We start from the raw sequence: 25,641 nt of genomic DNA, 5'->3' as shown, positions 1-25,641 counted from the left end.
TTTTAAGCTCCAACTCTCCCTTGTGGAACAAAGCATCTAAATTTGTTGCCCCTACAGGGATATTCAAATCCAAATTTTTGGCATACTCAATCATAGCAGGACATATTATGTCAAATCCAATAGGAGAAACTTGCTTATCGCCAGTAGATGCGGCTAGATTTGACTCAATAAAGAAGAGGCCTGCGAAAAGAAAAAGAAAATCTACCAATTGGAACTTAAATTCAGGTGAGTTAAGTAAGAACAGCAGAAAGACATGCATCTTGGTATAAAGCAGCTGACGCACAATGAGTCAAATGCCACTTTATGAGGTAAGGCATCCAGGAGAAGCAGATTTCATTTGTATTCCCCTCTTTCAAAAATTTAATTGGGGCTGGGGGAGAGTTGTGGCCAGCAGTTGTCACAACTTCCCAGCCTTCCTTGACTTATTTTATAGATAGAATAGATTTTATAAAATGATGGTTTCAGGATTCAAAATTTCTTATCTTCTTTAGAAAATAAGCCGCATGCAGACATGCATGCTCCTATCTGCATGTAAGCATACACAAAAAATCTCAAACAAACATTTCAAATGCAATATCAAAGCTAAAATGATAATTTTTGCCAAAAAGAAAATATATTTTGAATATGAATGAGAAAAATACCACACATATAACTTTTATCCAAAATTAACAAATTAATCATTTTCAGCTTTAAAACTCAAAAAGCTCCTCATTTGCCACCGTTTGACAAACTGTCTTGCCTCTCAAATAATGTACATTGAATATCACTTGGTCATGTGGACACATCAATATAAACAAATATATTGAACAAATTCTGTGCAGATAAAACATTGAAATCAGTCGAGAATAAAAGCATCATCTATGAAGTAAGATATCAACAACAAATAAAATTTTCAATAGCCAATATGACATTGTTATGTGAATTTATATTATAAATGTCACAACATGGTACTTCATTTGTAAAAAATGTGGTGAGGATGTGAATCATTGTTTCTTCACTGTGAAGTGCCATAGGATATGTGAGATATGGTATACTCCTTGTTTGGTGTGTCATGGGTAATGCCCCTTTTGGTTTGGGAGATGATCAAGGGTTGGAAGGGGTGCTTTGGTAGGCATGGCAATGGGGCTGTGTGGCAAGCAACTCCATTGTATCTCATGTGGTCCATTTGGAAGGAATGTAATGCCAATTGCTTTGAGGGCAAAGAACTTGGCGTGACCAAGCTGAAATATATATTCCTCAAGTCCTTGAGTAGATATCACCACCTACATTATTTTCAATTGCGGGGTTCCTAGATTATTTGGCCTCCTTGAGATTTTCATAGTTGTTTCTTTTTCAGATTTCTTTTTTTTCTTTTCTTTCTTTTCTTTGTATGTCCTAATGTATGCAGCTAGTGTATTGGGATCACACTTTTTTCAGATTTCAATAAAATTATTTACTTATCCAAAAATATATATTATAAGATTGGAAGCCACTAAAAGCAAAGTTCAAATTTCATTGATATTAGAACAATTTGAGTTTCAGAAATAACATAGATTTTCAAAATACAACTCAATGTGTAAATGTTTCTCAATCATGGGATTAACACTTCTTCTTTGAATTTTTATAATTTCTTATTTATTTTGCCAATACTTCCACTTCTTTTTTGGTCTATATGAATGTCTCATCAATATGAAATAAGAGACCCAAGGTAGGAAAAAAACACCACTAAAAAATATAATAACTTACAGTTCCATTTCACAAATACAAGGCCTATAACTGATATCAGATATGTTTACATTGCCCTCCTTGCAATGAGAGGCTTGGGAGGAGACAGAGATCTAATTTCAGGTGCTGAACTGGGAAAAAGTGTGTTCAGCTTGTGCAGGAGGATATCAGACCTTGATGGAATTTCATTTAGAAGAAATTGTTGAACAATTGGTTTCTTAAACCACTTCATGACAGAATCTCCAGGGGCTCTTAGAACCACCTTACTGACCTCAAAAGGAGATTCTACAGAACTCAACATCTGGGCAACCACAATCTTCAAGGTAGGTCCTGTAACCAATTTAATGCGTCTTGGGACAGCACCGTAATACAACATGCGTTTTCTGAATCTATGGAGGGTGTGCACAACTGCTATTAGAGCAGCTCCCACTGACAAGTTTCTAACATCAAGGGACCAAGCAATATGTTGATCGAAGACTATTGCCTTTGGGAAAAGCTTATTCTCATAGGCAACCTTCCAAACACATCGAGCTCGGTTTATCTGCCCCATTAGAACAAGATAGTTGAGAAGAACATTGACAAAGTACCTTGCAGCCCCCTCTTCCAACTCATAATCAATGCTCTGAAAGAAATCCCTCACAAAAGATAAAACTGGTTGTTTCCTCTGCTCTGGGCCTGTGAAGAGTCCACACATGAAAGAGTGCGCCCTATGTTTGGTAGCACTAAGAATAGACATCAAATGCTTCTCATTCTCCTCTTCCTGGCATCTCACAAGATGCGCTAAAATTGATGTGTATAGTATGAGATCAACTTTTGCAGCAGAGCTCACATATGTTTCAAGGAGAGGTTTGGCTGACTCATACAAACCGTTCTTCATACATGACTCAAACAATTGTCTGATTATAAAATTATTTGTTCTAATACCTGATGAACCCATGAAGCGTAACCATCTCAAAGCAAGATCAACAGAACCATCCTTGATATACACCATCAAAACATCACTAGCACTCACATCAACAGAATACCCCATGGCCTTCATTTCAAGTAAAATTTTGGCAGCCACATCCACAAGCTTCTTGTTAGCCAAAAGCGTCAAAAGGGCAGTATAAGTACTTAAACCTGGTCTCAGACCTGCATTCGTCATCGAGTTATAGAGCTTCATGGCAGAATCTACTTGTCCAGTGGCAGCATGCATTTCCAAGAGACAAGAATATGTAGATGGGGTTGGTAAAAATCCAGCCTTTTCCATATCTTTAAAGGCAGACATCGCAATATCAAGCTTCCCAGATTTTGCATGTGACTCAACAATCAATGTGTACAGCCCAAAGTTAGGCCTGAACCCTGCTTTCTTCATCTCATCCCAAAGCCTAAGAGCAGCATCTAACTTCCCGGCCTTCACATATGACTCAATCAAAGAAACATACATCATAGCAGATGATCGGAGCCCATAACCCTGCATTTCCATGTACACCTTCATTGAGGTGTCCAATCTCCCAGCTTTGCCCATTGAATCAACAAGTGACGAGAAGACACTGAAGCCAGGCCGAAAATTCCTCTCTTTCATCTCCTGGAAGAGCTTGAAAGCGGCATCAAGACGGCCTGATTTCGCCAGACTTGGTATCATCAACTCATAAGTTGACCCATCCAACAAACACCCTGCTGCTTCCATGCTTCCATATATCTCAAATGCCTTATATGGCAAACCCTTATTCAAAAACAATGTAATAAGAGAGTTATATGTTTGGACATCAATTTTACAACCTGAATCCTGAACCTTCTTAAAACAACAAAATGACACCTCCAATTTCTCAGCTTTAGCCAAATACTGAATTACCCGATTATACGCAGTAAATGATGAAATCCCATTATTACTAGAATCACCAACCATTTCATCAAACAACAACTGGATTCCATCAAAATCTCTATTTTGGTTTAACCCATCAAACAGCATCACATAACACTCATCATTTGGCAAATACCATGGCTGCCTCCTAGCCCATCTAAACAAACTCAAACAAACATCACTATCCTTAACAACCTTCAAGGCTTGAGTAATGTGAGTCATAGTTGGTACAAATTGGAGTTTATCCAACTGGGTCTCCAACTCAGGTCCCCATTTCCACCTTTTCACAACCTCAACAATCTTAGCAACAGCAGAAGCATTCAAAAATGGCTTCTTTATCCCACCCACCATCACATGGTCATCAACACCAGGCTCAACTGACCTCACACCTTTCCCACTGTAAATAACACTCCCTGATTCATCCAAATAATCTATCTCCTCAGTCCACTCACCAGACCCACCATCACCATTCTTCACAGAGCAGTAATTTCTACTAAAACTAGGGTTGACAAAATTAGGGTCTTTTGATAGAGAAAGCCTTTGGGAAATTGAATTGAGACCCATTATAGAGTTCAAAAAACTGAAGCGTTTGCAACATGAATACAGTTCAATTGTGTACAAATTAGGGGTTATTGAATTGAAAGAGTGAAATGAAGAGGTACAGCTAGAACTAGGGTTTCTAATGAGTGAATAGAAAGTTCTAGGGTTCAATTTCCTACAATTAATCATTGAAATTTTCGTAAGAAAACAGAGAAATTTAGAAATGTAAAGAAGAAGAAATTTCAGGGTTTTTGGGTATTGGAAATGCTCACTCGGCTAAAACCCTTTGCATTGATGGGCCGGTCGATCCGATTCCGATTCCGATTATTTGTGGGTTTCGGTGTTCATGGGTCGGATCATGAGGGGGGAATCGTTAGATAGATGTTGAAATTTCTGAAATTGACTTGAGGGTCAGCAGACAGGTTCAGATTGGGTTCTTCGGGCTTCCAATTTTGGGCCACTGTTATGAAGAAATTTCAGGCCATTCTTGTATTACAATTATAGGGATTAACATGAATTTTTTTTTTTTTTTTAATGAGGCCTGGGTCCAAATGACCGGGTTGTTGGACTAGGCCCTGTCAAACTTTGTTGGATTAGGTCGTGTTCAGATTTTGCCTTGATTTAATCCAACAGGAGATTTGTCAAAATTCACTTTCAATAAAAAGATATTGAGTAAGGTTTGTAGCTAAAATTTGTCTATTATTTAATCCAAATCAGCAATTTAGAAGGAGAAAAAAAATCATCATCAACACTATATTTTATTACAAAATTAAAAATTAATTAATTAAATAATAATATATTCTTTATCTTATTTTTAGCTAAAATGCAAAACTCACTCTCTATGTTTCACCATTTTTCATTTCAGTCCTCTAAGTTTGCATTTTGTCATTTCAGTCCTTTAAGTTTCAATCTTTCTCAATTCAGTCTTCTGTTAATATTTCATCCATGCCTATTGTTAACTTGTCCAAAAACGATGTCGTTTTGCCCATTATTTAATATTTCATTTTTATTTAATTATTTATTTCTTAATTAAAAAACGTTAATTAAAAATAAATAAATAAAAAACCTAGTCCATCCCCCATCTGAAGAACACGAAATAGAAACCCCACAACCCACTCCTACCCAACTACCTAACCCATTAATAATTGAGATCGAGAGGGAGAGAGCGAGATCAAGAGGGAGAAAAAGAGATCGGGACCGAGAGATCGAGAGGGAGAGAAGGTATTCCGGCAGTTCCGCTCTTGGTGTACTTGGCATCACTGACCCTGAGGCTAGAGAACCTTGGGTGCTTGAGCATCATTGAGTTGAGTACCTGGGTTTAGTTTGGGTCTATGGGGTTCTTTAACTCGATTTCACAGTGGATTACTTGGCTTATTTCAGGTCGGAGGAAGAGCCTTTTTGCTGGGGTTAGACGTGCATCAATTGCTCACTTTCTTCCTCACGATATGCTAGTATTAGAGCCTTACTAGGTTGCTTTAATTTTCTTTCTGCGGAATACCTTCTCTCCCTCACGATCTGCGGAGTAGGTAGTGGGTTTCTATTTCGTGTTCTTCATATGGTTCGTGTTCTTCAGATGGGGGATGGACTGGGTTTTTTATTTATTTATTAATTAACGTTTTTTTAATTAAGAAATAAATAATTAAAAAATGAAATATTAAAAAAAGGGCAAAACAACATCATTTTTGGACAAATTAACGGTAAGCATGGATGGAATATTAACAGAAGATTGAATTGAGGAGAATTGAAACTTAGATGACTGAAATGACAAAATGCAAACTTAAAGGACTGAAATGAAAAATTGTGAAACTTAGAGGGTGAATTTTGCATTTTAGCCTTTATTTTTCTTTTCTCTTCTTTTTTTTCTTTTTCTTTTTCTTTTGCTTTTTCTTTTGCTTTTTCTTTACCAATAGCTATAGCCCAAGGGACAATTAAGGTGGGTTTGATATTCAATCTCTTTACTTAGTAGAGATGCTTCAAAGAAACATAGAGGAGATGGCCCATGATACTATAGCCCAAACCTCCATTTCATTTGACGTCAACACAGCCATCAGTTCTCGCACCAAACTATAGAAGTCCTCTGCAACTGAGTTTCGTTTCTTCAGCTTCCCAACCACCATTGCCCATACATTTCTATCCATGGGGCATCCCCAAAAAGTGTGAGCCACCGTCTCATCATGTTGGTTGCAGATTGCACAAATTGGGTCCAGTGGGATCTTTCTCTGGCAAAGGTTCGTGCAAGTTGGGAGTATGTCTAAGCATGCTTTGGTTAGCCCTCTGTTTCTTCCTCATTCTTATAATCTCTACCTACGTTAAGGTTGTTGTAGGATTGACATTCATCCATAATAGGAGCCACCCTTTAAGGAATCCCACTTAACATTCTTCTGAAAGAGTCTTCTCATTTTTCCATCGGGAAGACCTATTGTGCTAAAACCATTAAATTATTTTCAATGTCGTCCATATATTAAATTTCAATTTCTCCTATCAAAAAAAAAAAAAAAATTCAATACCTATTCCTTGGTGAATTTCTAAATGAATAAGTGAATATGGAACACCAAATTCCTTCTTTTACAAGGGATTTTTTTTTTTTCTGCCATATGAAATTTTAAACTAAATCACAAAATAGGAATTTAAGACAATTTTAACAGGTTTCCACCTTCACTCAAAGTCCATTAAGCAATCTACATTCTTTTTACAAAAACTCCACCTTAATCCAAGCAAGCCTTTTGAATAAGTTGATCAAATTTTGCACAAGTGAAACTAAATTTGCGTGCATCTATCTCAAATCAATTTTGAAGGTACACCAAATATAATATTTTCTTAAGAGTCTATTTGCTTGAGAGGATAGCAAAATAAGAGGATGAAAAATAGATGGAGTATTAAAAAAATTAGGAGGAAAGAAAAAAAATATTGATTTCTTTCATGTGTATCTAGTTGAAGGGATGGAACAATCTAAGGATAGAAAGTGGGTGCACCTTTTCTTCTTTATTTGATTGAGAGGAAAAACTAAAAACTAACAAATAAGTTGATATTTTCTAAAAACAAAATTAATTTGATATTAATTACTATTATACGTATACCCCTATTAAATAAGAAATAATATTTTATTAATTTTCATTTGACCTATAATAGCATTGTATTAACAAATTAATATTAAGATGGATGCACGGCATTCATTACGGGGCTAATGATTTTTTTAAAATATAAAATTATCAAAAGACAATGATTCCATCATAATAAATTTCTTAATTAAGTACATATAAATAAAAATAAAAATAATTTCAAATAATTAACTGTGAGCATAAAAGGCCCAAGATGCGTTTTGGGCCATGGGCTGTGTCCGAAGATATTTACCTGTCCGAGAGCGGATTGATGGTAACAGAGATGTTAAACTTAAAGGCCCACGAACAAACTGTTGTGAAAGAGGTTAATGGAAGTAATCCGAGGAGGGATATCTCCTCGGATAAGTGAGGTAAGGGTTAGGTGGTACGTCATGTTGACTAGAATGATCTTTTAGCAGGTCTTGTGGGTGAAGATATGTTTCGCAAGGGCACAAAGAGCAAGGACAGTTGGGAAATATCTCAGAAAAAGCTGCTACCACCGTATTGAATGCTTTATACCTAAGTCTCTGGCCTCATTAATGAGGAAGTGATACCTGAACAGTGATTTTCAGCCTTACAGCTATTATCTAAAGACTTCAAGAAGAGTCTGATGGGACAAGTATTGAGGGGAGCAATCTAAATCTACATGTGGAGAGCAAGAAAGGAGGGGAGGAGGAAGTATAAGAAGGAGGGAGGTCCCGGAGAAGAGGGGGATCGAGATATAGAAAGAGAAAACACTATAGACTGGATATTTGTAATTAATCTTTAAGAGATGAGAAAGATAAGAATCTGGTCCTCGGCTTGAGTTCGAGGATAAGTTTCATCATATAAACTCATTCATCCTTTTCATTTTGTAATCTTGGGCCATTGTTGTTACCGTGTAAGTTCATTAGAAACAAGATTTCTGACTCATTCTCTATAAATTTATTGTATTGGGCTCTTTGGGCCTATACCCTTCCTCTTGTTGGGCTTAGGCACGAATTGCGACTTTACATTAACTATGTTGCAACAATATATTTATATAAAATTAGAAAATGTTGGAATTAGAAAATGGAAAAAAATAAAACTAAAATAAACAAAACTAAACAAAAAAAAAATTATGTTTGAAAGAGTTAAAGGAAAATAGTGCACCTTCAACAAACCACCCCAAAAAAAAGTATAGAAGAATTCGTTGAATGGGTCATCTTCTTCGAAGAAACCCATAAATAAGTCCTTGGCTTGCATTGTTCACATGAATGATGTAAGGGGAGATGTTAACAACAAAGCAGAGTCATTAGGGAGGGTGATGATCATAAAATTGACAATACATGTATGAAGAAGACATCAACAAGCAAATGAAGGACAATCGCTACAAACTTTGCCAAAAATAAAAATATTCTTGTGGAAGTGCTTGCACTTGAGCTTACCAGTGAAATCTATTTTGGCTCATAGGGGTATTGAAGGTTTGGGTGACTGTGATAGTTGCACTGATCCGGTGGAGAGCATTATCCATGTTCTAAGAGAGTGTCCGATTGCTAAAGCCTTCTGGGAGTGTTCTAGCTGCCCAGATAGTCTCAAGTCTTCCTTCTCTGATGGCATAGAGTCCTGGATTTAAAAAAATGCCACAGGTTCTTTGAAGGCAGCTAGTAAGGATTATGAATGGAGCAATTTCTTCTTGCTTGAGCTGTGGAATTTGTGGCTCCAACGGAACAAATGGGCTTTCAAACAACAACCCGCCAACCCTTTTTTGGTGAAGGCTGAGGAAATGCAAACGCGAGAAATTATGTATTGTGTTCTGGAGCCTCATGTGGGGAGGGATAGGCTTGTTAGGCAAGTTCAATGGCTGAAACCTGCAATGGGGTGGCAAAAATTGAATACTAATGGTTCTTTTGTTAGCTCTAGTGGGCGGGCAGGGTGTGGTGGCTTGCTCAGAGACAACGCAGGGCAGTGGGTTGTGGGATTTGTAAAATCCAGATGTGTTAGATCAAGTACTGCCGCAGAGCTGTGGGCTTTAAGGGAAGGTTTGGGGTCTGTGTTTAGAAAGGGGAGCTATTGCTGTGGAAATTGAACTTGATGCCTCCGCAGCAATTTCCTTAGTTGCTAGCAATGCCAATTCTAATGGTGATTTGTCTGGTTTTATTGATGATTGCAGGGAGTTGTTGCTACGGCTGCCTCAAGTTAAATTATCTCATTGCTTCAGGGAAGCAAACTTTTGTGCCGATACTCTCGCAAATCTGGGATCGGCTTCTTCTGTTTTGTCTTTAGTTTTTGATTCCCCCCCCCCTATTGTAGCTAAGCTTTTGTATGATGATATTATGGGTGTTTTTCACCCTAGACTGTGCTCTGTATTGGCTGCTTGCCATGTTTCTTAATTTATGAAATCTCCCTGTTACTAAAAAAAAAAGGACAATCGCGCCTCGAATGGAACTACAAGGGGTAAATTTGTAATTTTCCTTTAGACTCTTATTTTTACTTCTCTTTTCTATCTCCATTTTGGACAAATGAAAATTGTTAGCCTAGGTGGAAAATACCCAACCACACCATTTTTTTTCCTCCTAATAAATCAACAAAGTCTAAAGGGATTTCTCTTTCCCCTTCAAGTTTACCTACTATGATAGGGGGAAAGTATGAGTGTTCACCAAATCGCAAAAACCGCACCAAAACCGCTAACAAAATAGAATAACCGCACCGCACCAAAAGTAACAATGCACCGCACCGAAAGTAACAATGCACTGCACCGTCACAATATATTAATATTTTTTTTTAATATTAAATATATTATTAATAGTTTAATAATCCTAGTTTTCAAAAAAAAAAATTTAATAACCCTAGCAAATATTGATTAGGAAAACTAACCCGAAAAAAAAAAAAAAAACTAGCTCAATAGTTAAAACTTGGCCTAAAACAAAGGGAAAAATCAGTTTTGGGATGGATAAGAAAAACCCAAAATTTGAAAAATATACTGGCTTCAAACCGCATCTTATACGCTACACTGCACATGTGATTGCAAAAATAAGGTGTGATGCAGTTATGGTTTTGGCTAAATTCTAAATCACACTACACCGTACCACACATGTGACCGCAAAAATAAGGTGCAATGTAGTTATAATTTTGGCTAAACCGCACTGCAAAGTGTGGTGCTAAAAATGGCCAAAAACCGCACTACACCGCGAACACCCCTAGGGAGAAAGGTTAAGGATTTACCTGATGTGAGATATGACATTGTTCAAGGAACCCTAGATGTTATTGTAGTAAAGGATCATCGGAGCAATGAACCAATTTGAAATGGCTCATTTTGTACTAGAAAAGCCCATGTATGAATAACGATTAATTTTACTTCCCCACCTAGTTGCTCTAGGTTGGGGGTAGGTCATGGTGGGGAAGTTATAGATACATTTCCATACTTTGTGTCTGGAGTACTTCACTTAATTTCTTCTTCAACCAAAACTAGGAAATTGTTAATCCATGCTCCATTTTCTATCCTTTCCCTTTTCACTATAACCAAATGCAACCTTAAATAGTTAAACTTAACCAGGATCAAAACCTTTAGATCTACTAACACCTTGTTTTAATTTTGGGCTACTAGAAGCACATTCATATATGGACAAGTATTAAAAACATCTATACAAGACAATAATATTTTATTTAGGTAGCCAACTTCATGTCTACATATATGAGAAATATCAATCAAAATCTACCGTCAATGATATAATTCACAACTACACTCAATAGAACTTCACAAACAAACTAAACACTCTCGTAAACAATATTCACAAGCCTTATAAGAACAAATTAACCCAAATCTAATTACACAAAAAACATCTCTTAATATCAACTAACAAACTCATAAAAAAGATACTCATACACACTGACATCTTTCAATCCTAAAAAAATTGTTAAACTACTTTTCAAGAAACTCGTTCCAATATTGAGAAGGGGTTTTCATTTGCTCCGCGACACTAACTGTCGCATGCAGTTTTGATGTTGGCTTGTGAGTGTATTTCTTTATCCCATCCCTCTTCCCCTATATGTGTGTGTGTGTGTGTGTGTGTATGTGTGTGTGTGTGTGTGTTTCTCAAAAAAAAAAACCAAAAAAAAACTCATTCCACATACTTCTAAGAGTATTCCTCTTTCCCTATTGGAAAGATCTCACTATCAAATTGCTTCCTCTACAAGGAAAAGAATTTCCTTCCACCCTAAGAAAACCTTTTTTTTTTTTTTTTGGGAGAGGAAATATAGTAACACTCTAAGAGCAACCACATCAGTTCGTTCATAATTTTTGTCTATTTTACACGAAAAAACATATTTTTTCTATTTTACACCTTCACTTTTACAAAACACCCACATCAGTTTATCTATTCTACACATTTATTTAATAAAATATTCATTCTTTTACATTTTTTTTATTATTTCTTTTCCTCCCCATTGCGTCTTCTTCGTTGAGCTCACTGTGTCTTCTCCGTCGAGCCTCACTGTGTTTTCTCCGTCGAGCCTCACTGCGTCTTCTCCGGAGAGCGTCTTCTCCGTCGAGCCTTATTGCATCTTCTCCGTCAACCCACTCTCCCTCCCTCACTGCGTCTTCTCCGTCTCCCTCACTGCGTCTCCCTCACTGCGTCTTCTCTATTGAGCTCACTCCGTCGAGCCTCACCCACACCCAAACCCATTCATCGCCCACCCAATCGGAGCAAGATCAACGCCTCGCAGCACCGCCACCTCCTCGCGATGGCTGTCCGGCGACTCGGCTTGCTCGATCTTGTTCTTATCGGCGGCGATGGCGATCGGCGGCTAGAGGAAGAAAAATGGATGAGATGAGAGAAAGAGAGTTGTGTTGTGTCTGAGAGAGAGAGAGAGAGAGAGAGAGAGAGAGAGAGAGAGGGAGGTGAGAGTCAGTAGGAGGAGAGAGAAAAAATTATTTAAAAAATCAAATACACATGCTACAGTACCTGTGTAAATTTACACGGTATTGTAGCAATTTGAAGGAGAATGTAAAATATAGACAGTTATGCACGAGCTGATGTGGGCTGTTTTTTATCAAAAATGTGTAAATTTGAGCATTTCTTTTATTATACACACTTATACACCAACTGATGCAATTGTTCTAAGAAAACTCAATCCAAATTCAAATAGGAATTTGGGGTCATTTTCTAACACAATAAAAGCACATCGAGTGCATTGTTGGGTCAAAGTGGCGAAATATAAAAGATCTCAAGGATAAACAACCATGGGCATAATTGCAAAGAAAATGAACAAGTCTAAAAGTAGCTTACATTTTCCATAACCAATTCCAATTGAAATTATTCAAAGGATAATAGTTCGATGTAGAAAGTAATTTATAAGATGAGGTTCTCTTCACATTCTTTGCATTTTTACGTCCTATCTCTATTTCTAGAATCAACCTCGACTTTGGAGGGGGAAAAAATGGTGCTTTGCCTCGATGTAGGCCGCTGGGAATGTCACTAATTGCCTAAAGATATCTCAAGTGACAATGGTCATTTCAGTGGTTTGAGTCGATTGAAATGTGTGTAGCATGAAACACTTTTGAATATCCTCAAAAATCAATAAACTTAGTAACACAAAAATATTCACAATTGTTAAGGTGATATGTGATTAATGTACAATAAAAGTGAGGTAAATAATAAATCGTATTGCATAGCTTTTCCCTAAATAAATAAAAAATAAAAAAGTAATGATCATATTAAAGTAATGCTGGTCTAATCCTAACTTATCCTCACAACAAGTTATAAAATAAATAAAAATAAAAATAAAAATAAAAATAAAAATAAAAAATTGTAAAGTTTGGTGCCTCTAGATTGCTCTTTCGAATATGGGACTGACACCAAAGGCTACAGATGTAGTGTAAAACTTGTGAAAAGGAATTTCCTGGTCAGCAAATATAATCAGAATAAAATATACATAGTAATATACCTTGTACACAAAGAGCAATAGTGGAATCAAAAAAATGTATAGAGAAGAGCACTAGAGCTATACGACAAGGATCTTGGGCATGGTCCTGCTCCAACATGAGAGAGAGAGAGAGCTTTGAGTAGAAAGCAAGCAAAACCAAAAGGAACAGAAAAAAACCGAGCTTTCATTTTTCTCTATACCAAGCAAGCATATATGCCCAACTGCTTATAAAAATTCTTAAGGCAAAAAGATGATACAGAAGCAGAGGTGAGAACAACTACTTAAAATAAAATACACCTTCTCTTAGACCCTTTTTTTATATCCTTACTTTTGTGTTCCTTCATTTATACATCATTAAGCAAAGTGACTGTATGACAAAGTTGGGCTGCTAAAGAATCAATCTTTATAGTCACTTGTCCCCCCATGCTCTTACTTTGCCTGCTTCTAGGGCTGTCCTACACTACTGTCCTCTATATAAAGCTCTTATGCTTGGCTTGAGATTTTGAGTGTTGTGGAGTTGGTTTGTGAAAAGCTTAGCTAGCTAGTTTGGAAGTTCTGGACATTGCAGAAAGCCATGGAAACAAGCAAAGGTTGCAAGAGACTTTGCATTCTACTTCTCTATGTAACTATGGCAGCCATCTTCTTTAACCAATGTGGTAAGCCATTTGTGTCAACGTGTTGTGCTTTGCTCAAGAGTAAATAGATAGAATTTACTTGGTTTTTTTTATGAATATTTATCTAGTTGATTTACTAGAAGCTGCCTTAGAGTAAATATGTAGAATTTATTTATCTAATATATCCTACTAGAAACTACTTTAGATTATAATATCAATTGCCTATTCTTCATACTTAAGCAAACGAAAAATGCACCAAAGCCACGTCATCGCAGAATATATAATTGCTTGATACGATAAGATTACGAGTAAGGTTAGCTATATGCACCCCTCTAAAAAAAAAAAAGGTTAGCTATATGCATGAGTGGGGTCACTTTTGTTGTTGCTTTAGTTTCAATAATTTTAAGCAATAGTCGAGGATAGTATAGCAGAACCAATGGAGTCTTCCATGACGTAAATTTTGGTAAAATTATTTCACTTAATAATTTTTTATTATATATATTTTTTGAGAAATACATTATTGAATTATATATTTTTCTTATAATATAACCTTCAAGCTTATAAAATTTCAAGATAATCAAATATTGATATCGATCTTATGTATAAAACTATTAAAATTAAAATTATATACAAAAGATGAGTTTTTTAATTGAATGACAAATATCTTCTCTCAATATTAATTTAGTTTGTTAAGATGAATGAGAACACATTTAATTTAATGGTGGGATTTTTAAAAATAGTAATTTTAATAAGAAATTAATAAGTGATGATATAAGACTTAATCCTGTCCTGGCCCATAAATAAATATATAGATGCATATAGAAATTCTGGATTTTTTTTAAATTATTAATTAAGTTGGCTGTTGTAGTAGTGTTCTAGAAGTAGAACCTACTCCTCCCGACTAAATCATAATGTAGCTGTGTTGTGCTCAATGGGATATGCCTCAGTGAACTCCTATATTATTATTATTTTTTTATTAATTCTATTTACTTACCAAAAAAAGTTTATATGAACTTAAGCTTCTCTTGAAATGATGCTCTTTTTTTCTTTTTTTAAATTTACTCTTCAAATGATACTTAACTTGGCTCTGCAACAACAAGCTTTTATACAACTTGTACAGAAATTGGACACATTTTAATAACCAACATAGAGATAATCACAGTACTTATTCTTCAAAAAGTTAAAACAATGTAGAATTTCTATTGTCATTAACAAACTATGAGTCAAAAAGGCATCAAATTTGTGCATTTCAAATTTACAAAAATTGTTGAATTAAACTAATATCACAAAGTCATATATCATGGCTCCTTATGTTTTGTCAAGCAGATGCTAGAAGATCAATGCAACCATTCAAGCATCCAAGACATCTCAGAAGTTCAGTCATCAAAACCACAAAGAAGTTGAAAGTTACAAAGCACTTAGACATTGATCCAATGCTGGATTCATCAAATGTCCAACCCTACAGTTTGAGTTCACCATTTTCTTTACCACCATTTGAGTCACTAGGTCCAATGCCCTTGCCTGAAAACACACCTCCATTTTGTACTTATCCACCTAATACCCCACAACCTCCCACTACATCCATTCCAACTCCCACAGTTCCATCACCATTTTACTATCTCCCACCAGTTCTTCCAGTCCTAAGCCCACCTCCAAGCCCAACCGGCACGTTACCTGGCCCGCCCACCACAAATCCCCCCGAAATTCTTCCAAGCCCACCTACCACAAACCCACCAGAAATTTTTCCAAGCCCACCAAGTAGTGTACCAAGTCCCACTACCTATGTTCCAAGCCCACTAGGGCCCATATTAAGCCCACCTTATATTGAGCCCAGCCCTCCAGGACCAGGCTATGTCCCAGGCACACCTACATATACACCAGCCCCCACTGTATTTGTTCCAAGCCCACCATTGTTTCAACCACCAGTGGTGTACCCACCACCAACAGTGCCACCACCACCAAACACTCCTCCAAACAGAGCCCTTTGGTGTGTGGCTAAGCCATCAGTGCCTGACCCAATTATTCAAGAAGCCATGGACTATGCTTGTTGGTCTGGAGCTGATTGCAATTCAATTCAGCCTGATGGGTCTTGCTTTCAGCCCAACACTTTGTTTGCACATGCTTCATATGCTTTCAATAGCTTTTGGCAAAAGACCAAAGCGGCTGGCGGCACGTGCGAGTTTGGAGGCTCAGCCATTCTAGTCACTGTTGATCCAAGTGAGTCACCCCTCTAATTTTCACCAGTTCTTAATTTAATCTTTGAAGTTTTTCTATAAAAAAAAAAAAAAAAATTAATCCTTTGAACTCTAAATATGTTTTCAATTTATTCATTTAGTCTAAGTTTGTTTAATATTGTTATTAGTTTTAGTATTTTTCACTTTCTAAAACAATATCGTAGACTTTACACTATGGATTGAACAAAGGTAGATGAAATGACTATATTAGAAACAAATGGAAGTTAAAAAGACCTAAACTTTTTCTTAAAAGAAAAAGTGTAGGACTGAATTTAAAATGTTTTAAATTTGAAATTTGTTTAACTCATAATCTTTGATAAAGTACAAAGTCCAGTTGAAAAAATTCTTGCAGGGGATTTTTGTTCACTGTTTTTTTTTTTTTTTTTGGGGCAAAAGGGCAAAACATGTACATTTTGTTTCCATATGCTACTGTATTTTACTAATCCTACTTTTTCTTTTTCTTTTTGGATGTGTGTTCACAGGCTATGATGGGTGCCACTTTGAGTACTATTAGCTTGAAGATGCAAGACCCACTTTTGAAAACTAGAAGACAGATTTGGCCCCCTTTTTTCTCAGGCTCTCTCCCATATATATTTTAAATAATCAATATATGTTATAGACTTACAGTGAATTCAACATGAATTTTGTAAGTAATATTTATAGATTTTAATAGGTGGGTCCCTTGTTAGTTTAGGGTTTAAGATTTTTGGTTTTAGGTTCTTGTCTTGAAAATTTTCTTTTTGTACATGGGATCTACCTTTAATCTCTTTGCATGAGATGTATAAACTGCATGCATTGCAGTATTCTGATCATATGAAATTAATAAAATTTGGATGATGAATGAGCAAAATATATATGTGTGTGTTGGTGCAGTACAATAAAAATATAAGGGAGAAATAAAATTAAAATATGACAATTTTTTTCTAGAAAAATCTCAACACCATTAGATTGAGGTGAGGTTTTCACTCTTTTTAAGAAGATTTAAGCCCTTTAGGTTGGCAAAGCCCAAGATTGGGGCAACAAACCTTTTCTAACTTGCCTCATCCATTTCATCTCTTCACTCTCCCCCTATGTACGTATGTGACCCAATTCATTTGAGGCATATTAAACACCACACTTATAACTAAATAAGGAGTCTCTCTTTTTCTTTTTCTTTTTCTTTTTCTTTTTCTTTTTCTTTTTCTTTTTCTTTTTCTTTTGGGGAATAGGAGTCTCTCTTTTAACAATGTGAAATTCTACATATATTTTGAGTTAGTTTAAAAACTCTAATACCTAAACCCCACCCCCAAGGCTCAAACTAGTGAGTCAATGGAAAAACCCCAAGCCTTCGTGGCAAGGGGAGGAGGTACCACTTTGCCCAACATGGGCAAGAACTCCCAAAAACATAAATTATCAATAGTAAAACTAAAAAAATAAATTAGTCCAATCAACCAATTTTACCTATTATAAAAATAAATAAATAAAAAAAAAAACCTTAACCCTATTAAAAATTTTAAACAAAATAATTTTGCCCTTACTCAACAATAAACGCAAGCATCATAGATGCACACCGAATTATATTTTCATAAATAATTACATTGTAATGTATTATGAAACAATAATTTTGTGTTTGTGTCTTTGTTGACAATTAGTGAATGCTAAATAGATGCTTATTTAGAATTTCATAATGATTTTTTTTTTTTTTTATACTTCAACCCCTAACTCCAAGCTCAGTCCCCACACTAACTTCTCATTTGACTATAGTACTAACACCTCATCTACCACATCATTTCTCATATCTTTACATTTAATTTTTCTAACTTGTTATTCATAAAAATATTAGAGTTAATCGGTTAACAGGTTTGAATTGTTTGATACTCACATCTTAATCATGAACTGACTATCTCGGTAAAAAATAAAAAATCAAAATCAAAATTCCAAGTAATGAGTCAAAGCCCATTGTTTACGTTTAGTATAAAAAAACAAACAAACAAAATTCTAAGTAATGAGTCAAAGTCCATTGTTTACGTTTAGCAAACATAAGACATCCATGTGGAAAATGCTAGAGACAAAAAAATTCAACACATATTGTAAAGCAGATTGTTAGTAGTAGATAAAAAGTAATATTAGTGTTAGACCCATATAAAAACTAGTGAAAACTTATCAACTCAACAAATGTAAAAAAAGTTATCAAATTTTTTGTATTGTTGGTTTAGAAACAGCTTATTTAGCTTAAACTCAAATTTTCCTGTTGAAAGTACTGTAGCTAAAACTAAAAAGTAACTAAAATAGTATAATGGAACCTATGAATAGTACAACAAAAATGCAATGAGACTCATGAATAATAGTAAAAATAAGCTGAATAATAGCAAAAATAAGCTGAATAATAAAAAAAGCTGACTTTTTAAGCCAACGCCAAATGCACACTTAGCATCAAAGGGTAATAACTAATGCACACACACTATTTTACACCATATACATGCACGATTTTGTACTGAACTTGTAACTTGATGTCACAATTTCTAGGCCAAAATGGGAAATTAGCAATAATTTTCAAACAATATAATTAGTAGGCACTGTTACAAAACTATATTTTTTACTAACATTTCAAGTCTAAAAGACTCGATTTTGGGCCTAAAAATCGAGTCCTTGATGGTCGATTTATATGGTTTGATCTTGTCTGATGTGGTATTTTTTCCATGTGGTATCCACCTGGAAATCGAGTCTCTAAGACTTAATTTATAAGCCAAAAAAATTTTAGTTTAAGTCTCTCATGTACAAGCATACCCAAAAATACCCCCAAAAATAAAAAATTTTGAATGCGAGAGATTTGCCCATTCTATGCATCCAAGCCATCCCAAAAATGGCGAACCACCCGAACCACCACAACTCCACAATCGGCCCAAACAAGGGCTTCTGCTCACAAACCAAAATCTACCACAATCTTAGACCAATCACTCCTCTTCCTTCACTCACCACACCACTCTCCATCACCGACTACCTCTTCCTTGACCTCAACTCCTCTCCGCCTCCAACTGCCCCAGCTCTCATCGACGCCACTACTCGCTGCCGCATTTCCTTCTCGGACTTTGTTCGCCGAATCCAAACCCTAACTTCCTCCATCCAAAACCGCCTCCACCTCTCTAAGGGCGACACGAACTTCATTCTAAGTCATTGAATCCCACTCTCCATCACCCACAGCACAGCAACCACCACCACAACCACCTAAAATCCATACCCACAAACTCAAACAGACCGGACTCCACCACCTACTGACCCACCAAAACCCAAACCCATACAACCCACTCACCGTTTCCCACAACCCAGTCATCGATTTGCATAACCTAACCACCGATTTGCATAACCCAACCACCAATTCATCGACTCCACAGCCCAACAACCACCGTGACCCACACCTCAACCTCGAACACAAACGCCGATGTCCACCACAGGCGCTGATCTCCACAAACCCACACCCTCCATGCCGATCTGAGAGAGATGGACCGAGACAGAGAAAGGAGAAAACAGAGAGTGGGGAGAGAGGAAGAGAAGGTGTTAATTTTTTTTTTTTTTTTTTTTTTGAAGAGAGACCTATTAGACTTAAATTTATTTTGACTTATAAATCGAGTTTTAGAGACTCGATTTTCAGGTAGACACTACATGAAAAAAATGCCACATCAGACGAATCAAACCATAAAAATCGACCTTCAAAGGCTCGATTTTGGTCCTAATTATATTTTGTTAGTAAAAAATATAATTTTGTAACAGTGCTTACTAATTATATTGTTTGGAAATTATTGCTAATTTCCCATTTTGGCCTAGAAATTGTGATATCAAGTTACAAGTTCAGTACAAAATCGTGCATGTATATAGTGTAAAATATTGTGTGTGCACTAGTTATTACACTTTAATGCTAAGTGTGCATTTGGTGTTGACTTAAAAGTCAGCTTTTTTTATTGTTCAGCTTATTTTTACTATTATTCATGAGTCTCATTGCATTTTGGCTCAAACACTCGAGATGTTAGTAAAAAATATAGTTTTGTAACAATACTTACTAATTATATTGTTTGGAAATTATTGCTAATTTCCCATTTTAGCCCAATTTCTAAGTATTGAGTCACAAGTTCTAAGTATCAAGGAAATAACTAGTGTACGCACTATTATACATGAAAAAATTGTAACTTCAAATCGTGCAAAATCGTGCTGGTGTACTTTATGTGCAATAGTGTAGTTACGCACAACCCGCAACTAAGGTTTCTTCCAAGGTCGGTTACTACAAGCCATGTGGAAAAACTTTCACTCCGCTAATTTCTCCTCCAATCCATATGGAAAAAACTTTATGTTGCCTTTAGTAAAAACAACAAAGGTCATTATAACTTATAGACTAGACCAATCTACGTTGACTTCACTTTCGACACTGATAATTGATAAATATCAATCATGTGGCATGGCTTTTTTTTGCTTCCTATAAATCACTATTCACTTACAACACTAACTATTAGAACTCCATGTCTAATCTTAATTTTGTTGTTGTATTTCTTCTTTTGTCCTTGTTTGGATCCTCACCTTTGGGGATATTCAAACCCAGTTCATGCAGTGAAGATCAGAGTCGGGCTAATATCAAATGCATCTACACTGAAAGACAAGCACTTCTCAGCTTCAAGAAAGGTGTAACCGATGATTCGGGCAGGCTTTCTTCTTGGGTTGGTGAAGATTGCTGCCAATGGAGAGGCGTGGAGTGCAACAACCAAACAGGTCATGTTACCAAGCTCGATCAAAGCTGTGAAAAGAAAGACAATTCGTGCTCATTTGGAGAGATAAGTTCTTCTTTGATTCACTTGAAATATTTAAATTACTTGGATCTAAGCTGGAATAATATTACTCACATTCATATTCCGGGAGTTTTTGGTATGCTAGAGAACCTGGTGTATCTGTCTCTCTCTTATGCACACTTTCCTAAGGAAATTCTTCCTCATCTTGGAAATTTGTCGAGCCTGATGCATCTTGACCTTCATAGCAACAGCTTCAAAATGGAAGTCCTTGACCTTCGTAGCAACAGCTTCAACATGGAAGCCGAAAATTTGGATTGGCTGCCAAGTCTCTCTTCTCTGAAGTACCTAGATATAGGGGGACGAAATTTCACCGGAGCAAATTGGCTGCATGCAGTTAATATGCTTCCTTCCCTTCATGAGTTACATTTATCTGAGTGTGAGCTTGATCACCGCCTACCACCTTCTCTTCCATTTGTCAATTTCACATCTCTTTTTGTCCTTGATTTATCAAACAGCCAACTTGACTCTTCCATACCTCAGTGGCTGTTTAATCTTACGAGCCTCACAATTCTTGATCTCAGCTCTAATTCTTTACAAGGTACCATTCCATACAATTTTGTGAACCTAAGAAATCTTGAGCACCTTGATTTGAGTGAAAATCCATACATCACGAGTAATTTGCCAAGCTTTTTAGGAAATCTTTGTAAATTGAAGACTTTATCTCTTAAATCGACCAATATTGGCGGCAATATTGATGGATTTTTAGATAATTTCTCGACTTGCCTGAACAGTAGCCTTGAGTCCCTAGATTTGAGTCTTAATGAGCTGTTAGGAAACATTCCTGATTCATTGGGGAGACTTGAGAGCTTAAAATATCTCAGTCTCTATAACAACCATTTTGGGGGTTCAATTCCACCTTCTATTGGCAACTTGTCATCCTTGCAGCAGTTGGACCTCTCTTTTAATGAGATGAATGGAACCATTCCTGAAAGTTTTGGCCAACTCTCAAACCTGGTCATCTTGGATCTCAGTGTAAATTCTTGGAAAGGTGTCATCACAGAAACCCAATTGACAAATCTATCAAGACTAGAAGATTTTATAATAACAACTTATACCAACCACTCTCTAGTATTCAATGTGACTTATAACTGGGTTCCTCCTTTTAGGCTCAAATCTCTGGAACTAGAAAGCTGTCTTGTTGGCCCCAAATTTCCTGTATGGCTTCAAGTTCAAGATGAGCTCATGTATGTCAACCTTAAAAATGTTAGAATCGCAGACACTATACCTGAGGAATGGTTCTCTAGGATATCTTCTCGACTCACTGACTTGGATCTATCCAACAATCAAATCACAGGGATGTTGCTACACCAATTAGTATATCCAAATGTAAATATTATTGATCTAAGTTATAATTGCTTCAGGGGTCCTATCCCACTTTGGTTTACTAATGCGACCCAACTATATTTAAAAAGCAATTTTTTTTCAGGCCCTATCCCGTCAAATATTGGTGATCTAATGCCAAGCTTGCAAATTTTAGACCTGTCGGAGAACCATCTCAATGGTAAAATTCCATTATCCATACAAAAAATGAAAAATCTTGTAATACTTTACCTCATGAGCAATCAACTTTCAGGGAACCTCCCCAGTTATTGGAGTAAGTTACAAAATTTGCAGGTTGTGGATATTTCATATAACCACCTACATGGAAAAATCCCGAGCTCAATGGGTTTCTTGAGTTCCCTTTCTATATTAGTGTTGAGCAACAACCATCTTGAAGGAGAAATTCCTTCTACTTTACAAAAATGTTCTCTTTTGAGCATTGATCTTGGTGGGAATCGTTTATCAGGGAATCTTCCATCATGGATAAGATCTACCATCTTAATGTTACGTTTACGGTCAAATCAATTCAGTGGAAGCATCCCTCGAAAATGGTGCAATTTTTCTCTTCTCCACATCCTAGATATTGCACAAAACAATCTTTTTGGGGGCATTCCAAACTGTTTATATAAATTGATTACTTTGGTTGACGGCAACACCACTTATCAATACAACTCTTTTGTCTTGACATATATTGAGGAAGCAATCATAGTGACAAAAGGAAGAGAATTGCAATATGGTATTACTCTCCAATTTGTTAACAACATTGATCTTTCAGGGAACAATTTGACAGGAATAATTCCTGATGAAATAACATTTCTCAAGGGATTAGGTACGCTAAATTTGTCAATGAATCATCTAACTGGAAAGATTCCCGATAATATTGGGAACTTGCGGTGGCTAGAAACTCTAGATCTCTCAAACAACAATATTTCTGGGCCTATTCCTGAAAGCATGTCTTCTTTGACCTCCTTGGCACATTTGAACTTGTCTTTTAACAACTTGGCTGGAAGAATCCCGTCTGGCAATCAGCTCCAAACACTAAATGATGCATCCATCTTTGAGGGCAACCCTTCATTGTGTGGCTCTCCTATTCTAACCAAGTGCCTTGGAGATGAAACACCTGATGAGCCAAATTTTATTGGTGGCAGTTCTGAAGACAAGTATGGTGGGGATGATTTTGAAAGGCTATGGTTCTATGTTTGCGTTGGATTTGGGTTTGTTGTAGGCTTCTGGAGTGTTTGTGGCACCTTGCTGGTGAAGAAATCATGGAGGCATTGTTATTTTCGCTTTTGTGATGAGATCAAAGATAGGATAGCACTAATAATTGCTTTGAAAGTGGTTCGTTGGAAAAGGAAATTGGGGCTGGAAAAAAATTGAAGTTTGAAGATGGAAAATTCAGCATTTTGGGTCTTCATTTGAGGTATGTAAGACTTTCGTTACCTGTCGTTCTGTTTCGGTTTTTGGTTGTTATAAATGTTTTTTTGTTTTTTAATGTAATTTCCGTGTGTTTAATGATATCCCTATGCTCTTTTTCTTTTTAGTTTTTGTGTTTTATAGAACTGATGATTTAGATATATGGGTTTCGGCTTATTTGAAGTTTATATGGGCATTTAGGATCGATGTAGAATATTATTTTGAATCTTTGATTGTGTTTTTGAGTCATTCTCTGTTTGGGTTCTGGAATTTTTGCATTGTGTAGCTACTATGTTTGCTAATTTATATTGTCAACTTCTATTTCAGATTTTTTTTTTTCCTTTCCAAATTCTTTTGGGTAATTTTTCTTTTTCTATATCTTGTTTTACAATTTTTTTTTTTTTTAAATTGTGGTTGATATGTCTGGCAATGTGATTTTGGGGTGTCAAAAAGTATGAATTTGTGCCTATTTGGATCATTTACCCTCAAAATCTTCCAAGAAATTTTCTGTGTAATAAAGTTCAACCAAATGACTTGTCCTAAAACGAGTCTTGGTGTTAATCTTGAAGCAATTTGCTTGTGTTTCCTATGCCCAGCCCTGAGTTTGAGTTCACTACTTTCTTTACCGCCATTTGAGTCACTAGGTCCGATGCCCTTGCCTGAAAATACACCTCTATATTGTACTTATCCACAGTACCATCACCATTTTACTGTCTCCCACCAAGTCTTCAAGTCCTAAGCCCACCTCCAAGCCCAACTGGCATGATCCCGGCCCGCCAACTACAAATCCCCCAGAAATTTTTCCAAGCCCACCTAGTAGTGTACCATGTCCAACTACCTATGTTCCAAGCCCACTAGGGCCCATATTAAGCCCACATTATATTGAGCCCAGCCCATATATGAAGCTATGTTCCAAGCCCACCTACAGATATACCAGCCCCCACTATATCTGTTCCAAGCCCACCATTGTTTGAGCCACCTGTGGTGTATTCTTAAAATGTTTTTTTCATTCTTGTCCTTTAACTTTAATATGTTTTCAATTTAGTCACTTTGTCTAATTTTGTTTCAATCTTGTAATTAGTTTTAGTATTTCCCACTTTCTAAACAACATTGTCCACATAACGGTGCAGATTAAGTGGATGTGGACAAAATGACTACATTAGAAATGAATGAAAGTTGAAGGGACCTAAATTAATAGTGTAAAAGAACTAAATTTAAAATATTTCAAATTTAAATAGTGTAGTTTGTAATTTAGTCAGGATTATGTTTTAATTCAGAATCTTTGATAAAGCACAAAGTCCCGTTGAAAACAATATTGAATGGGAATTTTGTTCCTTTTTTTTTGGTTAAATAGGGCAAAGCATGTACATTCTGTTTTCATACATTGTGTATGCACGTATCTGCTATTGCAATTTACTAATCCTACTTGTTTTTTTGGGTGTGTCCACAGGCTATGATGGGTGCCACTTTGAATACTATTAGCTTGTAGATGCAAGACCCACTTTTAAAAACTTGAAATTATTCTTTTTGTACGTGGGATCTACCTTTAATCTCTTTGCATGAGAATCTATAAAAAAAAAAAAACTCTTCGCATGAGATGTATAACTGCATACGTTGCAGTATTCTGAACCTAGGAAATCATAATAAAACTAGTCATGGTCCCGAGCGACGCGCAAACAATGCTTTAACCTGTTATGTGAAAAACTTATATAGAATATCCAAAATATTTTAAAGTAATAACATAAAGTAATGTTGGGATAATATGAAGAGATTTTTGCTATATTAATAATATAATACAAAATTAAGGAGATGGAGAATTTAAACTATAGAGAAAAAGTTACACAAATTAGAAATTAGTTATTATGTGGTATAATATCTTCTTAAAAAAATGTGGTGTAATAAGTTGAATGTTTGTCTAATCATTTTTTTTTTTGCTGAAGTTTTTAATCATAATTTTTGTTTCTACATTGGCATGGAGTTAGCTTAAAAATTTTGTAATTTCATGTAAATGCTTAGTTGGCTTATGGAAATATCATTTAAAATTTATAATGTCACGTTTATATTATTGAAGTATAATAGTGGTCAATTAAACACTCAGTGAAAACAGTGAAATCTTATTAATAGAATTTTATTATAATCCAAAATATGTAAAGAAGTCGAGTTGTTGTAAAGTTATATAAA

The 25,641-nt window shown here is 35.9% G+C and overlaps 3 protein-coding genes across 3 annotated transcripts; 2 read left to right on the top strand and 1 right to left on the bottom strand.

Moving 5' to 3' along the window:
* Nucleotides 1-4,522, bottom strand: LOC142615399 (pentatricopeptide repeat-containing protein At1g79490, mitochondrial-like). The gene is made up of 2 exons (XM_075788148.1): nucleotides 1,726-4,522; nucleotides 1-180 (listed from the first exon to the last, which is right to left on the bottom strand). Exon 1 carries the CDS (start codon nucleotides 4,274-4,276, stop codon nucleotides 1,772-1,774), a length of 2,505 nt encoding a protein of 834 aa, XP_075644263.1. The 5' UTR covers nucleotides 4,277-4,522; the 3' UTR covers nucleotides 1-180; nucleotides 1,726-1,771.
* Nucleotides 4,523-13,515: 8,993 nt separating this feature from the next.
* On the top strand, nucleotides 13,516-16,768 carry LOC142617467 (uncharacterized). The gene is made up of 3 exons (XM_075790347.1): nucleotides 13,516-13,724; nucleotides 15,009-15,899; nucleotides 16,399-16,768. Exons 1-3 carry the CDS (start codon nucleotides 13,643-13,645, stop codon nucleotides 16,428-16,430), a joined length of 1,005 nt encoding a protein of 334 aa, XP_075646462.1. The 5' UTR covers nucleotides 13,516-13,642; the 3' UTR covers nucleotides 16,431-16,768.
* Nucleotides 16,769-20,403: 3,635 nt separating this feature from the next.
* Nucleotides 20,404-24,998, top strand: LOC142615895 (receptor-like protein EIX2). The gene is made up of 3 exons (XM_075788814.1): nucleotides 20,404-21,265; nucleotides 21,500-23,467; nucleotides 24,911-24,998. Exons 1-2 carry the CDS (start codon nucleotides 20,404-20,406, stop codon nucleotides 23,422-23,424), a joined length of 2,787 nt encoding a protein of 928 aa, XP_075644929.1. The 3' UTR covers nucleotides 23,425-23,467; nucleotides 24,911-24,998.
* Nucleotides 24,999-25,641: the final 643 nt, after the last annotated feature.

The sequence above is a fragment of the Castanea sativa genome, chromosome 11 (assembly GCF_040712315.1).
Source record: "Castanea sativa cultivar Marrone di Chiusa Pesio chromosome 11, ASM4071231v1".
Taxonomy (NCBI): Eukaryota; Viridiplantae; Streptophyta; class Magnoliopsida; order Fagales; family Fagaceae; genus Castanea; species Castanea sativa.
Note: the sequence above shows the minus strand (reverse complement) of the source record. Positions and strands in the feature narration are given on the sequence as shown.